We start from the raw sequence: 14,106 nt of genomic DNA, 5'->3' as shown, positions 1-14,106 counted from the left end.
TTTGTCCCACCTCATGCCCACCTAAGCGAGTTCCCATGTCTTCTCCACCACCTTAGACCCGCCTCACCACACGGTTTTCCTCTATAAAAGTCCCTGGAAGAGACACCTTCCCAGGGGAACAACCCACTGGGGCCCACCCTCCTGTCCCTCTCTCGGACAGGGGCTTTCTTTCCCTCAATAAATATATTCTGCCCATAACCTCCCTTTGTTCCTAAAATTCATTCTTCGGTTTTAGAGAGCACGAACTCATCCAGGTCAGGTCAGGAGATCATTTTTCCCTATGTCATCTGGAGGTTCCCTGTATCATTTGGAGGTAACCCACCCGAGATCAGTTTTTCTCCCTGTATCATTATGACTTAAAAGTACTAAGAAATCCTTCACTGAAAGTTAGAATCACCATGTCAGCTAGAAATAACATGAGACAGCCGAGAAGCCTTATTAAAAAAAAAAAACCTTTTTAATTCTGATTGCCAAATTATTTAAGGCAGGTATAAAAAAGGAAAGCATTCAATATACATTTTACATAAAATAAACTAGATTACAGCATAAAACAAGTAACCAGGCAATGGCATTAAAGTCTTTCTTCTAAAACTGGAAAATTGTAAACATTAAAAAAAAGGACTGCAGGACTATTCAAGTAATCGAACAATCACAGATGTCTCTGTTATGCAGGCTATTGGGTTATTTGCCATTCAAGATTATCAAAAAATGACATCTCATTATTCACAGATGCTCATGATGTCCCCATTTTAACCTTTACATTATATACAACACAGTTTTTGTGGTACTGGCAACCCCATGCCTTCCAAAAGTATTTTTTTTCCCACAATACACAAGTACAAACAGTGACTACAGGAACATTTTACACTGATGCATCTTTAAGAGGAGCCACCAAATAGATACCTAAGCTGTACCAAAGCGTCACCATCACAGTTTGCCTTTCTGAGGGGCTTACGGGAAAGATATGAAGGAGATGCAAGGGTCAGGCACGCTGATACGTAACATTATTTATTTACAATTTAAAAGGAAAAAAGAAACAAAATAAGCAGCCTCTCGGGGCCAACACTTTTTAACATGACAAATACATTTTTGTATTTCCTTTACTGAGTGGTTTGCGACTTGGCAGCAGACCCTGTGTGTGCGAGCCTGGTTACTGATACAAAAGTAAAGAATATATATAATATATATATATGTATATATACAGATATGTATACGTATATATATATAAAACAGAAGTTTAATTACAGCAACATTTGTTACTCTGTGATAAAATCTGTAATTTACAAAAATGAAATGACTGGTTTTTGCCTGCCATTAAGGCATTTCAAATTAACACCATGGAACTGATGTCTGTATAAAGCGCTTCCCATGTGAGCCCGTCACATGTCACCGTCTACTTTGAATCCTGTCATTCTCTGCAAAAGAAAAGCTCGTGTTAGCAGAGCCACCATCAACATTCGATGCCGAAAACCCAGAAACACTGAACCGAGGGGCTTACTGCAGTTCTAGCACAGTTGTGGAATTCAATTCCAGAGAAAATGAGTTGTAATGATACACATTTTGTGAAAAATGTTACTTTTATGTCAATAATAATTCCTTTAAACTATTTTCCTTCTTAAAATAACTTCAGGACTAAGTGAAACATGAACAAACAATGTATTTGCATTACGATAATAAATCTCTCTAAAACTTTATTTTATTTTATTTTATTTATTTATTTTTTTGTGGTGCAGGGGATTGAACTCAGGACCCTACGCTTACCAGGCAAGCGCTTATTCTACTGAGCTATCTCCCCGGCCACTTACAATTTTATTTTTAAATATAATAAAACACAGCAAATCATGGTGAATTCCTTTAACAAAGCTGTGAGGAAAACCTAAAGAAATTTCAACTGTGCAAAACAATAACTGTTTCATTGCCAACCCACATTACACATCGAGAATGTGGCTCAAGGAATCCAGGTTGATGGGAAGCACACAGCATAATAAGTACCTTCGGTACAAGGCTGGGAACCCAAGAACTACGTTTTTCATCTAAAAAGCCAATCCTGACTTTGGCAAAGTCACTAAGCTGTCTGTGTCTAGCAAACTAATTTAAAATGAAAAGGACATTTACCTTCTTTGTGCAGGAAACATTCCTGATGCAGATGCCTGAGCAGCCACCTGCTGAGAGGCAACGAGGGCAGCGGAGGTCAAGCCTAGTGGGGGACAGAAAGGGGCTCTGAGACATTCCCATGAGAAGAGTGGACACAGGCAGCAGAGGCTGCAGGCCCAGTAGCAGCAATCTGTCCTTTCCTAAGCACACATGAAATGTTTCATGTTGTAAGGACAGAGGGCAAACCACTGGGTCTAAGCAGTACCTACTCTTGACTGAGTATGTTACAGTTTTCTTGACAGCTATTCAGAGAGCATACAGCATTCTATCTCTCTGGCTTTGCAAAGCATTGAAAGGTTTGCACACATTCCTGAGTAAGCTCAGAAGAAATAATAAGGACAAGGTAAAAACAGGAATCAAAGTCAGAGCAAAACATAGACGCAATATGCTACTTCCTTACAATGCAATACTTTATCATTAACTTTGACCACTTTAATATTTGTCCAAGTGATTTAACACAGTGCACCCAATAAAGTCCATGAAGCTAGTATCTTAGACAACCTTAGAAATAGCCTCAATCTATAAGACAAGGGTAACAGAGACTAAAATAGCTCCCTGAACAGTATTAAGGTGCCTAAAAGAGAATTCTTTTAAATTCTATAGAAAACAGTCTTGGGAAATACCAAGTAAACAAAATGAACCTAAAAGAGATCCATCACTTCTTACATGTCCCCTGTGTGGACACACTTTTTTTTTCCCCAGAGGTACTGCAGGATAATACAGAACCTCGACAATAACAACACACAGGAAGTGGTTCTTCCCACACACAGTTATGGTGTATGAATAAGCCAGATCATAATGTGTTGGAAACAAATCCCTTTTCTCTGCCTAGTATCCAAGCTCACACTTGATACAAATTGTTTAAAAAGTAGAGATGTTCTCTTAACACCACTCCTTGACATCAAGCAATGAAAACTGACCTAATAATCTGGCTTCGGATTAAATTGTATCCCCCCTGAAATTCCTATGTTGAGACCCTAACTTCCAATTTCACTGCATTTGGAAACAAGGCACCAGCGGGAAGTAATTAAGGTCAAGTAAGATCCCAAAGTTCTCATCCTACTATGAATGCTAGGGGAGGATTCCTGTCCTCCCACGATCACCTGATTGAGCTGGGCTTCCTCGCCCCATGAGCGCACTAAGAACTGGGAGCGAGGTAGCCAACACCCTATGGAAGTGCTCACCAGAAACCGAACCTAATCACCAACTTGGGCCTCGAAAGCAGTGAGAACATGAACTTCTCTCGTTTACCTCAAGGTAATCTGCGCTATTTTGTTATTACAACCCGGACTGACAGAGACAGCAGGCTCCCAGGCAGTGGGACTGTGGATGAAGACTAGGCCTCTGCCCATACCTTCTCAGGTGATGTGTTCAACTAGCAAACCACGAACTGATGACTCCCTATGTCAAGTCAACAGATTTTTAAAATGGATTTCTTTTTCTTGACCTTTCTCTTTAGTGAGAGTCATAGCAGTGAAGGGCTGTGAAGAGCCCTTGAATTAGATTAGAAAGTGCTAAACTTCATTCCCTCACTCTCACAACACTTGCATAGGAAAAGCAATGGAAGGCTTACAGATAGAAGGCCAAAACCAAAAAAAAACCCTTTATTTCCACCAAGGCTTCCCGCTATCCCACCCTTTCCTCTCCAATTTCCTTGAAGCTATCTGATCTTCTGATTGTTACTTTCAGTGCTCCAGGCCCGACCACCACCCTCAGTCTATGAGATAACAGGAAGCCCCTGATAACACTGGCCAGTGACAATGATTAAACGGTCGCCATTTCATGTCTCAGTAGAGTACAAAGATCTTGGAATAGCCTTGGCAATACTAAGAAGTAAGTGGTAAAAGAAAAAAAAATCTTTCCCTTTTCAAAGCTGATATTAATTCAAAGTTCAGTACAGTATTTTAAAAATCATGCCAGGTAGTTTCAGCAACAGTTCCCCAGAGGACAATGGAAACAGACACCACCACGACTGAGCTGCTGACCTTGAAAAGGGTCATATTGACCAGGGATTAGAGGGTAGCCCATGCCAACATGGGTGTGGTGGTGCGTATGCAGGTGCCGCTGGCCAAAGGGGGAGTGGCGATCCCGTTCCCTCTCGGCCTCCCGCTCTCGCTCAGCAGTCGCCTTTTCCGTGGGCTGCAAACAGAAAGAAAAATTTCCCCTGCTTCATTCTCCGAAATGCACCAAGGAGTGCTAACCCACCTCTGTCCTCAGCAATGTGTGAATGATTACAAAGTAGATCATACTCAAAACTTTATTAACTGGAGATCATTTCAAAAGCCATGATTTAATTTCTACCTTACAGAACCTAACATCCTGTCATTAAAGTTCTTTCTCATCCCAATGAAGAAAATCTATTTCCCTAAGACTCAGAGAAAATAACTCTTAAGACATCTTTCTAGTTTTTTACACGGTCCACTCATTCCCATTGAGATAGCATGTTCCAGCTGTCTCTTCTGTGGCAAGAACCATCACATCCCTTCTTTGGTGTCTTCTTAAACAGTCACCAGGACCAGTTAAGGACTTGCTTTTTGGAGGGAGATTCTCTTTCTCAGAGTCACATTTGCATGACTTCAGTATGTACAGGGACAGGCAAGGAGTCAAGGCCACAAACAGCAGATCCAGCCCTACCTCCCTCACAAAGTGACTTGCACATGAATCTCACACTGTGCACTACTCCAATATGTGACCAAGAAAATTAGGTTATTCTATGTTATGGATCTTCTGCATGGCTCATGATGAATGGTCACGCATGGACACGGCCATGTAAACACCAAGGATCCACAGGAGGAGCTTAAAGCTCAAGGCTATGGAAGCCAGTCTAACAACAAAGTTGAGTGGTGCATGATGGGTAGGTTTATTTTATACATGCTACATTTATGGGAAATCAGACATTCCCAAGGGAGAGGTCCATTTCTCCACCAATTTACTGCCAAGTGAATTTTGAACTAGATTTCCTATTGTCTTTTTGTTTTTTCTTTCTGAATCAGGATCTCACCAGACACTGAATTCACTATGTGGCCCAAGCTGTGTGCAACCCTGTAATCCTGTCCCAGTCTCTGAGTGCTAGGATTATAGATACGTATTACTGTTCCTAGCTTCCAACTATCTTCAGAGAAAAAAGATATATGAATTTTTATGAGAAAACCCTGATGTCTCAAAGTTGTCCCCCTCCTAAAAAGTTTTTAGAAGTTCCACAGTTGCCCAACAAGTCAATAGCTTGGACCTGATCATTACTTAATTTTTTAGTGTTTTAAAGACAATACTTCGCCCAAAAGTTGGCTTCTGTTAATATAAATTCCCAGATGGCAGGCACGCATCCTCCTGGTTATTAGCAAGGCATGCCCTATTCTGCAATGGAAAACCTACTACCACCACACTTCAACACTTGCTTGCCTCTCAAGTGTGAAAGCCTCTTACTTTTGAGCACTTCATTCTTTACGAATGAAGGATAAAATAGCATCCTGAACTTCCAGCTGGTCCCAACCTTTTATACTTCCAAACTCTTTGCTAGTTTGTCCCCTTTCTTCCCCAAACACTGTCCTGCTTGGTGGCACTGAAGGAGACTTACTGCAGGAGACTTGCTGCGGTACTGGTTGGCATGTTGTTGGAGCAAGTCCAGTGCTTTAGATTCAGTGGTTGTTTTCGTGCTGATGCTGGGGCTGGTATTGACTTTCTCTGCCTCCTCTCTCCCTGACATCTTCCCATAAACAGGATAATGAAATCCTGGAGAGAGATAGGCCCCTGCAGATAAACAACAAATGCCATGTCAAATTATGGACTACATCTTTAAAACACATCATTTGGGTCACATGAATTTGTGATAGGAGCCAGGCATTTTAAAATAAGGGTTACATTAAAAATGGGCTTCATCCTTGTTAAACTATATCTAGGTGCTCTGATTTTCTTCTCCAGTTAATTCATCCTGATGAACAGAGGTTATAAACAGAATTGAGCTTACAGCTACTTCATGCATTTATGTGTCTGCTTAAATGAAAGGAATAGCAACTATAATGATTATGACGGTAAGTGGTTAGAATATTTTCATAAGCAATAAAGTATCTGCCAGGATGACATCTACAGCAGATCTTCAAGAGTCTAAGGAAACTACAGCTGAGGACTCTTGATATTTCATTTCCAAAAAAAATCTTCTATTAAATCAATTTCATTTCTGGGACTTTAAACGAATAAAAACAAGCAAAACAAATGTCATTCTAGAAGTTTCCAATTTATCTTGAGTTTTAGTAGCTAATTTTGAACAGAGTCTCTTCCCTCCCACAGAGTTAGTGCTCACAACACGTACCAGGGTAACTGTGCATTAGGACGGGAGAAACAGCACGGTAGGCTGGGTGGCTGGGGTCGTACATCTGTGGGTAGGGATAGGCGTGCAGGTACTGTATGTATGACTGGTGCTGACTCATGGGTGAGGACACTGCCACTCTTGTCCCCCGAGAGTCCTTCCAATTCACAGGAGTCTTTCGATCATCATTTTTCAGCTTGTTCTCCTCCACTGATTGTGAATCAGGACGCTTGGCCTCTTTGGGTTCTTCTTTAATGCTTGTTAATGATACTGGAAGGCCGGACACACCACTCTCCTTATTCGGAGTTTTCCTTGGACTATCCTCTTTCAATTTCTTCTCTCTGTCAAGTTCTTCTGGCTTTTGCTGATCCAGATATTTGGGCTGGTATACGTAATGATGCCAGGTCCTTGAATCTGGATCCTAATTAAAATAATAATAATAATAAATAACTATATATATATATATATATATATATGTGTGTGTGTATGTATATACACACACAGTTATCTTAAAACTTCAGTTTTTAAGAAAACACTATTACTATTACTTTGCATACAAGATTAGTATCTATTTACATGTTAGACACTGTGTTATTACTCCTGTCTGGGGTCACCACAGATTCCTTGCACAAAACAGAAAGCCCAATCTTCTAAAGCCCAAGCAATATCAAGGTCACACTGCAGCCCAGTTGAGACACTGGGCTTCAAGCTTTCAGCTGTTGGGCTGGGTTTTTAATGTCACTTTTCAACATTAAACATTATCATGGGACAAATTTAATCCAATCCTCATTTTCCTTTTAATGTTGCACATAGGTAAAAAGAATTTTAAAAACTCTAACCCAAGCTAATAATAGCAAATTTAAGCAATTACTCTAGCTATTAACGTCACTTAGAAGGAAAAGCTCTTGGTTTCCTAATACATTTTTTCACTTACTGCAGCTGAGGCTTACACCAGCTCACTTCTCACTACGTGCTAATGTCTCAATCAAAACACAGTTTCAAATTCACAGCACACATTATGGCTTCTCTATTAGAAAACAAAGTCATCCACAAATGTCAAAAATTGCACTGTTCAAATACAGCCCTGTCAAGTAACAGCCTGACTTAGGCCTCTGAAGGAAGGAAACAAAATCTGAAACAGCCTTGCAGCACCATTCCACTGGTTGCACAAAGCCACCAGGAATCCAGGTCCTGAGTAGACAGTAGGAATTGGGCCTCAGTGCCAACTTCGGGCAGAAATGTACATGGGGAAAGTAAGGTCATTCTGATTTTCAGGGGCTATCTAAGTGGGGCAGGGAGCGCGGTGTCGGCAGCGTTAGCAAGTACCAGAATGACCGTTCACAAGGCTGCAGTGAATCTGGACGCCTGAACTGTGAATCAAAGTGCTAACACACATACAGTGTCAAGGGCTCCTGGTTGTCAGGTGTTCCCAAGGTGGCCGACCATGGGCTTGCGGATAAGCACTGGAGCCCAGCGCTCCTCACAGTGCTCAGCACCAGGCTCTGCCTTGGGCACTCAGCACCGTGTAGACGGAACAGGACTACAGGAACCTCACACCTCAGGTGAGACACTCTGGGGCCCCTTTGCAAGACCCTGTGTCAAGATCAAAGTTACCAAGGGCCAGAGATGTAACTCAGTGTGCAGGCCCTGGGTTCAATCCCCAGTACAAAAAAAAAAAAAAAAAAAAAGGCAACGTGAATTCAGGTGCCTAGCTGAAATACTCCTAGAAGATGCTAATAGAAATTTGGAAATATGAAAGAATACATATTTAGCAATCAAACTCAGAATCTTAGAGTCTGAAACAAACTTAACTGTCCCTCAGCGGAAGGCCCTCCCCTCAGACTCGGTAAGAAATTAAGGGGCTATCTTAAACTTAAGAGTCACAGAAATAACTACAGTGAGGGCATGGAAAACAGGGCTGCACAGCTCAGGTCTGGTGCTCCTTTCCCCACAGGACACAGTAAGAAAACACTAAGCAGTGTTCATTTTACAGCTGCACAACTCCTGAGACTCTTAAGATATTTTCAAGAGAAAGAAAACCCCTGATGTTGGCTGCTCTCCTGTGTGAGCACGCTAACCAGATCAACCCCAGCATGTACGCGGCTCGGACTCTCTCTCTCTGTGGGGCCACGATCCACATCTTACTTGTTTAAATCTCGAGGTTGGGTCTACACCTGTCTGCTTCATAGAGTCCATGACAGATTTCATTTCTACAGCCTCCTTAATAAGCTGGTGGTTTTCCATCTGCTTAGCTTTGAAGCTGTCGGCCTGAAGCTGCTGCTGGTGATTGGAGAGAAGCTGCGATTTACCTGTCTCCTCAGTTTTATTAGGCACTGACGGCCCTAGTTTAGAATGGTTTTTGTTAGGCTCTGGAGCAGAGGGAGCTTTTGAGATTGTGGCCGATGGCGTGTTTTTCTGCTTACTGTCCTCTTTGGCCAGCTCTTTTAAGGGGAGCTCAGTCTTCCGCTCACAGTCTCCTCTCCCAACCTGGGCCATTTTCTGCTCGGCCAGCCTCTGGTCCTCATAGTATTTTTCATACTGCTGCCTATAGGCAGGGCTGGCAGCCATCAGCGACTTCTGGTCCATGTAGAGCCCATAGGCGTACTGGCCATAGTAAAGCGACTGGGCCAGTGCAGGATGCCTCTGGGTGATCACCGACTGGTGTTGAGGCTGCAGGGATGCAGAGTTGTGGTCCGCTCTCTTAGACTCTAACTGCTCAGCCTTGTCCTTCTTCTCTGCATCCTCCTCACACTCCTTCTTGATCTTCATGGCCTGCAAGTTCCCACTATTCCCCATTGCAGGGGCACCGACCTGCCCAGGGTGCATGTAACTTGGAGAGTAATAGGGATCGTAGCCATGGTAATAGGGGGAATGGGACTCTTTCAGTTGAGATGCAGGTGCTGTAGAGGAAGAATGCCCTTTTACAATGCCATCTTTGCTGGAAATGGTATCTGATGGAGAACTGGCCTTTGACCTCATGCCCTCTGACCTGCTGTCAGAGCCACCATCATCAGCGGCATCAGAAATATCTGAGTAGGCAGGGCTGCTGGTCTTGGCTGCTGAGCTCTCAGCACCATTCGGGGTCAGCACATGCAGCGGGACCATCGGCGTCTGCCCGTTCACCAGAGGGCTGCACTCCATCCTCGAGGCACTCCCTATGGATGGGCTAGGGGCGTTGTCCGTGAACGTGTAGACCTTATCGGCCTCGGCTTTGATACTGGCCATGCGGCTCTCCTGAGACTCAGACAGCCCGTTGGTCAGACCTTCATTCTTGCTGAGGTGATCCTTTAAAAAATGCCCAGACAGATCTTTGCTAGTCCCCTTGGCATCCTCCAGCTTGCCCAGCTTTGCCTCCATTTTTGGGCTCCCCGTGTCTTTTCCCTCTTTGTCCTTTAGCTTCCGCTTCTCCTTTTTCTTTTTGTCTTTGAGGGACACCAGAGCCGGGTTCACGGTGATGGGCTCTCCCATAATCGTGGGCTTGGGTTGGATAGGTTTCAATGGGGGGCTCTTTGGTGTGGCCTGGACAACAGTTGTTGTAAGGGAGGGCAGACCAGGTATTGTCCCCGTAGTGGTGGTTGTGAAGGCCGCAGTAGGTATAGCAATCAGCTGCGGGGGAGTGGGGGCTGGGGCAGGGGCAATGGGCCGGGCACTTTTCAGTTTGGAGAGGTTTTTGTCCATTTTGCAATTGTTAGCTTTTCTGCCCTTTTCTTTGTCTCCCATATTTTTCTTGTCAATCAGCCCTTCTGCTTCCAGTTTGGGCATTTCCGTAGCCAGACTGCCATCCGCTGCTGAGCAACTATCTGAGGTTGCCGTCATGTTGGAGATGACCGGAAGATTGTTCAATTCATTGTGAAGGCCCTTCTTTTTGCCAGAATTCTTTCCGGCTTTGGATCCCATAAGAGACCCAGGACCACTGCTCAGCAGCTCTCTCTTCCCCTTGGGAGTCCCAGGGGGATTCCCGGCACCAGGGGACATGGGTGCCTTAGCCTGGTCATAAGCAGACACACTTGTGCTTGGCTCGCTGCATTCGAGGGCCACATTGCTCAAGGCTTCCTCGCAGTCTGAGATCTTATCCTCGCTGTCAGGCTCAAACTCCAGCTTGTTTTCTGGATCTAAGTGTGCATGAGCCTGGTGGTACCTCAGGCCGTTAATGTGCTTGTACTTTTTGTTGCAGTTGGGGTGGGGACAATCAATTAACACTGGAGAAGAGCAGCCTTGATCCAAAAAAGGAGTCTCTGGTTTCCCCTGAGGCGTGGTAGGAGTGCTTCTAGAATTTGTGCGGATGCGTTTCCCAGGCTTGCTGTCCTCAGAGCTGGAGTTCAGGTCCAGTTCCATGGGAGGCTTGTTTTTTCTCTTGTTGGTGGAGGAAGGACTGGCTTTAATATCTTCCGCAGCACAATTTGGGGGTGTCCTTCGCCCACTGGCATTGAGGCTGCCCCGCCTCCCCTTCCCATTGGCCCCGCCTCTGTTCTTGCTCTGCAGTCCTCGGGACTCGGTGAAGGTGGCCTCTGTGCCTGGGGCAGCAGCCGCAGACCTTGCTCTCTTCCCTCGGCCCCGGCCCCCTCTCATCTCCAGGTCACTCGTGGGTGACTCGCAAAACCTAGGGAAGCAAGAACAGGTGTCAAAACGAGCATTGCCAAGAGCCCCGTGAAATCACAAGGTGCATAATGCAGCACAGAAAAGTCAACACTGTGGTAGCTTGAGGAAAAAAAGCACTTTATTTTCCACTGACACGTTCAACACCTGCAAAAGAACAGGCTACCAATGGCTTACATTCTGCTTCAGAAAATCAAAGAAAAGCAGCTCAGGTAGCTGGCTTCCAATTCAGTTCAAATTCCCACTTTGAGATAGAAGAAAACAAAGGACAGAGAAAAGGGATAGGGAGCAGAGATCTCCTGACAGAACAGAAGGCCAGCATCTGCACTTTGCTGTGCTCAATCCTGAAATGCTCATTTCTCTTTTGCCTGGTTTCAATTACAAGGAGACTTTTATGTATTATTAATCTGTTCTCCAGTTTCCTGGCAAAGGGAGCATGAGGGAAAGAGAAGGAGGAGAGAAATAAAAGGCCACGCGCATACCTGGGAGGAGCCCAGTCGTGCTTGGTGCAGTCCAGTAGTGTCCCCACGTAAGTCTTGTTCCTCCATGTGACATTGACCACTAGGACACCTGCAGGGAGAAAAGGACAAAAGGGACCAAATTTAACACCAATTACTTTATTTCTACTCCTTTGAGTGTTACTATTTTTATCAGCAAAATTCTATTCTCATTTGCTTTCAAAAGCTGTGGTTTGCAGTCTTCCTCTTTCTGGTTTCAGTGACCTCAAGTTAAAACCCACAGGAAATGATGTGTGTGCCTTCGTGCGCGTATGCATGTGGTACAAAAGGGTGAGACTGTAATCAAGATACTGCTGACAGAAGGAAATGGTTTTTGCCATGTCCTGCTGTAAAACAGCAACACTCACCTCTTAATTTTTCTATTATTACACATAATTGCTTTCGTTTGGCAAGCGGCCAACATAAACGAAGCGCCAGTTACCACTGCTTAAATCCAAAGGTGACTGAAAAGAATTGGTTTTGTTTCTAATTCGACAACATAAAATCATGATGATTTTTATTAAGAAAAAAATGTGCAAGTGCATAAAAATAGGCACAGAGGAGAAAAGGGGGACTCGGAGTCCAGAGTGCTGACAATTGCTCAGACTTCTTCCTAATCCTCAGCTCCTTGAGGCTGGGAGACAATAATCAGCCTGCTGCAGTGTCTGTTTCACTGTTTGGTCTTGCTTCATGCTAAGGACTCCTAAAATAGCCCTCTTAAGAAAATAAATGTGCACAATAGATCTGCTATTGGGGTTATCTTTAGAATCAACTTTGGTAAGCATTTGCCACAGAGGATTAGAAAAGAAATCTCCAAACCAACACACTTGTTTCCTGCACGCTATTCTGCTTTCTCGCACTGCTTTGCAGACAGACAATTTAATTTAGCACTGCATCTGTGAATTACTAAACTTAAGTGCACTTAGTACACCAAACGGCACTGAGAAACAAAACACAACATCCTCTTTATTTCTCTGGAGGCTAAGTGCCACTTTTAAAAATTACTTCTTTAAAACACGTTTTTTAAAAAGCTAGGTTTTGTGACACATATAAAATTTCAGGGCAAACAAATGAACTACTTGAACCTTTGTTTCTTCTCTCAGTTTCTCCCTCCCCTGTTCTTTCTTGGAAACACCGGAGGACATGAGTCAAAGTCTGTTTCCAGCTGGTTTGTTCACTTGTGCTACCTCTGCCATTTTGAATTTTTCAGAAAACCTGAGCTGGGCTCCTTTATGGTAAGGGAAACCTCACAAGGTAAGGCTCATTTCCTTGAGAACCTTCTAACAGCAGGTAAAATATTTGAATGGTTGGGACGTTAGCGAAGAAGGAAGATTTTCTTTCACGAGCCTCCGAAGGGGTTTTAAAATTGTTTCCCATATGGTCTGTGTTGTTATTACTTACGTGACAGCTGAATTTACTCACTGTAAATTCAGCCCGTTGTAGCAATAGTGTAGCTCAGAAAGAAAAGCCAGGATGGAGCAAGGCAAGCCTTTCCTCAAACCACTGCTGAGGTCTTTGTAATTCCCTCAGGAATTTATTTTTTTAAACCTTGAGTATAAGAAATTCATTTGGCAATGAGAGTCAGTGGTAATTAGGCATTTGGTCAAATGCACACAAGGCAGAACAATTGGAGGAAAGGATTCCGTGGGAGCGCAGCCCTTCAGCAAGGGGGGTGCGAACGCGAGGAAGGGGAGCACGGAACTGGTTTTCTCATCATCTGCTCTCTGGGGCACCGTGTGTGGTGTCAAAGACCTTTGCAGCTGCTTAAAATTCTTGAGCATGTCAGCTATATTTACAGTGCAGGAATATATCTGTATTGCCAGAAGGTTACTGCATTTCAGCTTTAAATGCAATGGGCTGAATCACTGCGTTCCAGAGCCCCTGATGTAGCACAAATGTATAATTAAAATTGCTTGAAAGGAAACATGAAAGAAACAACAAACCTTCCATTCTTGCAGTAATAAAATTAAAAACAGGAAAAGTCTGCACAGACACTTAACATTTGTCTGCAGTGAAAGGCTTTTGTTATTGCTTTCCCCTAAGGGTTTCGCGTTTCCAGCAAAGGCTGGCCACGGATTGGCCAGCGCCAGCTGCTAACGCTTGCGTGTGATTGGCTGGCGGAGGGCGGCCGGCGGGAGCGCGGAGCGCGGCGGGGAAGGCGGGAGCGCGGAGGGCCGCGGCGGCGCAGGCGGGAGCTGGGTCCTCTCGGCCTCGCCCGCCCGCTTCCAGCCCCACCCCCACCCCGCCCCGCGCATCCTGGGGCCGGGATGGCCCGGGCCCTCGCAGCTTTCTGAACGCACGTGCAGGCTCCTGATCTAAGCGCAGGGTGTGGGCACAGCTGTGTGCGATGCTGTGCGGAAGGGTCCCACTGCGACCTCCCAGGGCCTAAGCCGTCACCTCTACTTCCTCCAGAGTACTCGGTGTTGGAAATGCTCCCCTCGCGGGCTCGTGCCTGGCTCGCTGTCCTTCCGAGGCGTGCACACGGCCGCGAGCACTCACCGCACCAGGGCTTGCACACACTCTGCCGCGCCCCACAGACCCCGCCGGGAGGGGCTG

The 14,106-nt window shown here is 44.7% G+C and overlaps 1 protein-coding gene across 4 annotated transcripts in view; it reads right to left on the bottom strand.

Annotated features, from left to right (window-relative positions):
• Positions 1–433: 433 nt before the first annotated feature.
• Positions 434–14,106, bottom strand: part of Znf608 (zinc finger protein 608) — a 113,265-nt gene continuing 99,592 nt past the window's right edge. For all 4 annotated transcript variants that reach the window (XM_023715315.1, XM_023715316.1, XM_004631326.3 and 1 more), the window contains 7 exons: positions 11,536–11,623; positions 8,603–11,057; positions 6,461–6,878; positions 5,729–5,901; positions 4,140–4,293; positions 2,116–2,197; positions 434–1,415 (listed from right to left, as the gene is read on the bottom strand). In XM_023715315.1, coding sequence (XP_023571083.1) covers positions 1,409–1,415; positions 2,116–2,197; positions 4,140–4,293; positions 5,729–5,901; positions 6,461–6,878; positions 8,603–11,057; positions 11,536–11,623 — 3,377 coding nt within the window. In that variant the 3' untranslated portion in view covers positions 434–1,408. The remainder of the gene's footprint in view (positions 1,416–2,115; positions 2,198–4,139; positions 4,294–5,728; positions 5,902–6,460; positions 6,879–8,602; positions 11,058–11,535; positions 11,624–14,106) is intronic.

The sequence above is a fragment of the Octodon degus genome, unplaced genomic scaffold, assembly GCF_000260255.1.
Source record: "Octodon degus isolate 3935 unplaced genomic scaffold, OctDeg1.0 scaffold00040, whole genome shotgun sequence".
Taxonomy (NCBI): Eukaryota; Metazoa; Chordata; class Mammalia; order Rodentia; family Octodontidae; genus Octodon; species Octodon degus.
Note: the sequence above shows the minus strand (reverse complement) of the source record. Positions and strands in the feature narration are given on the sequence as shown.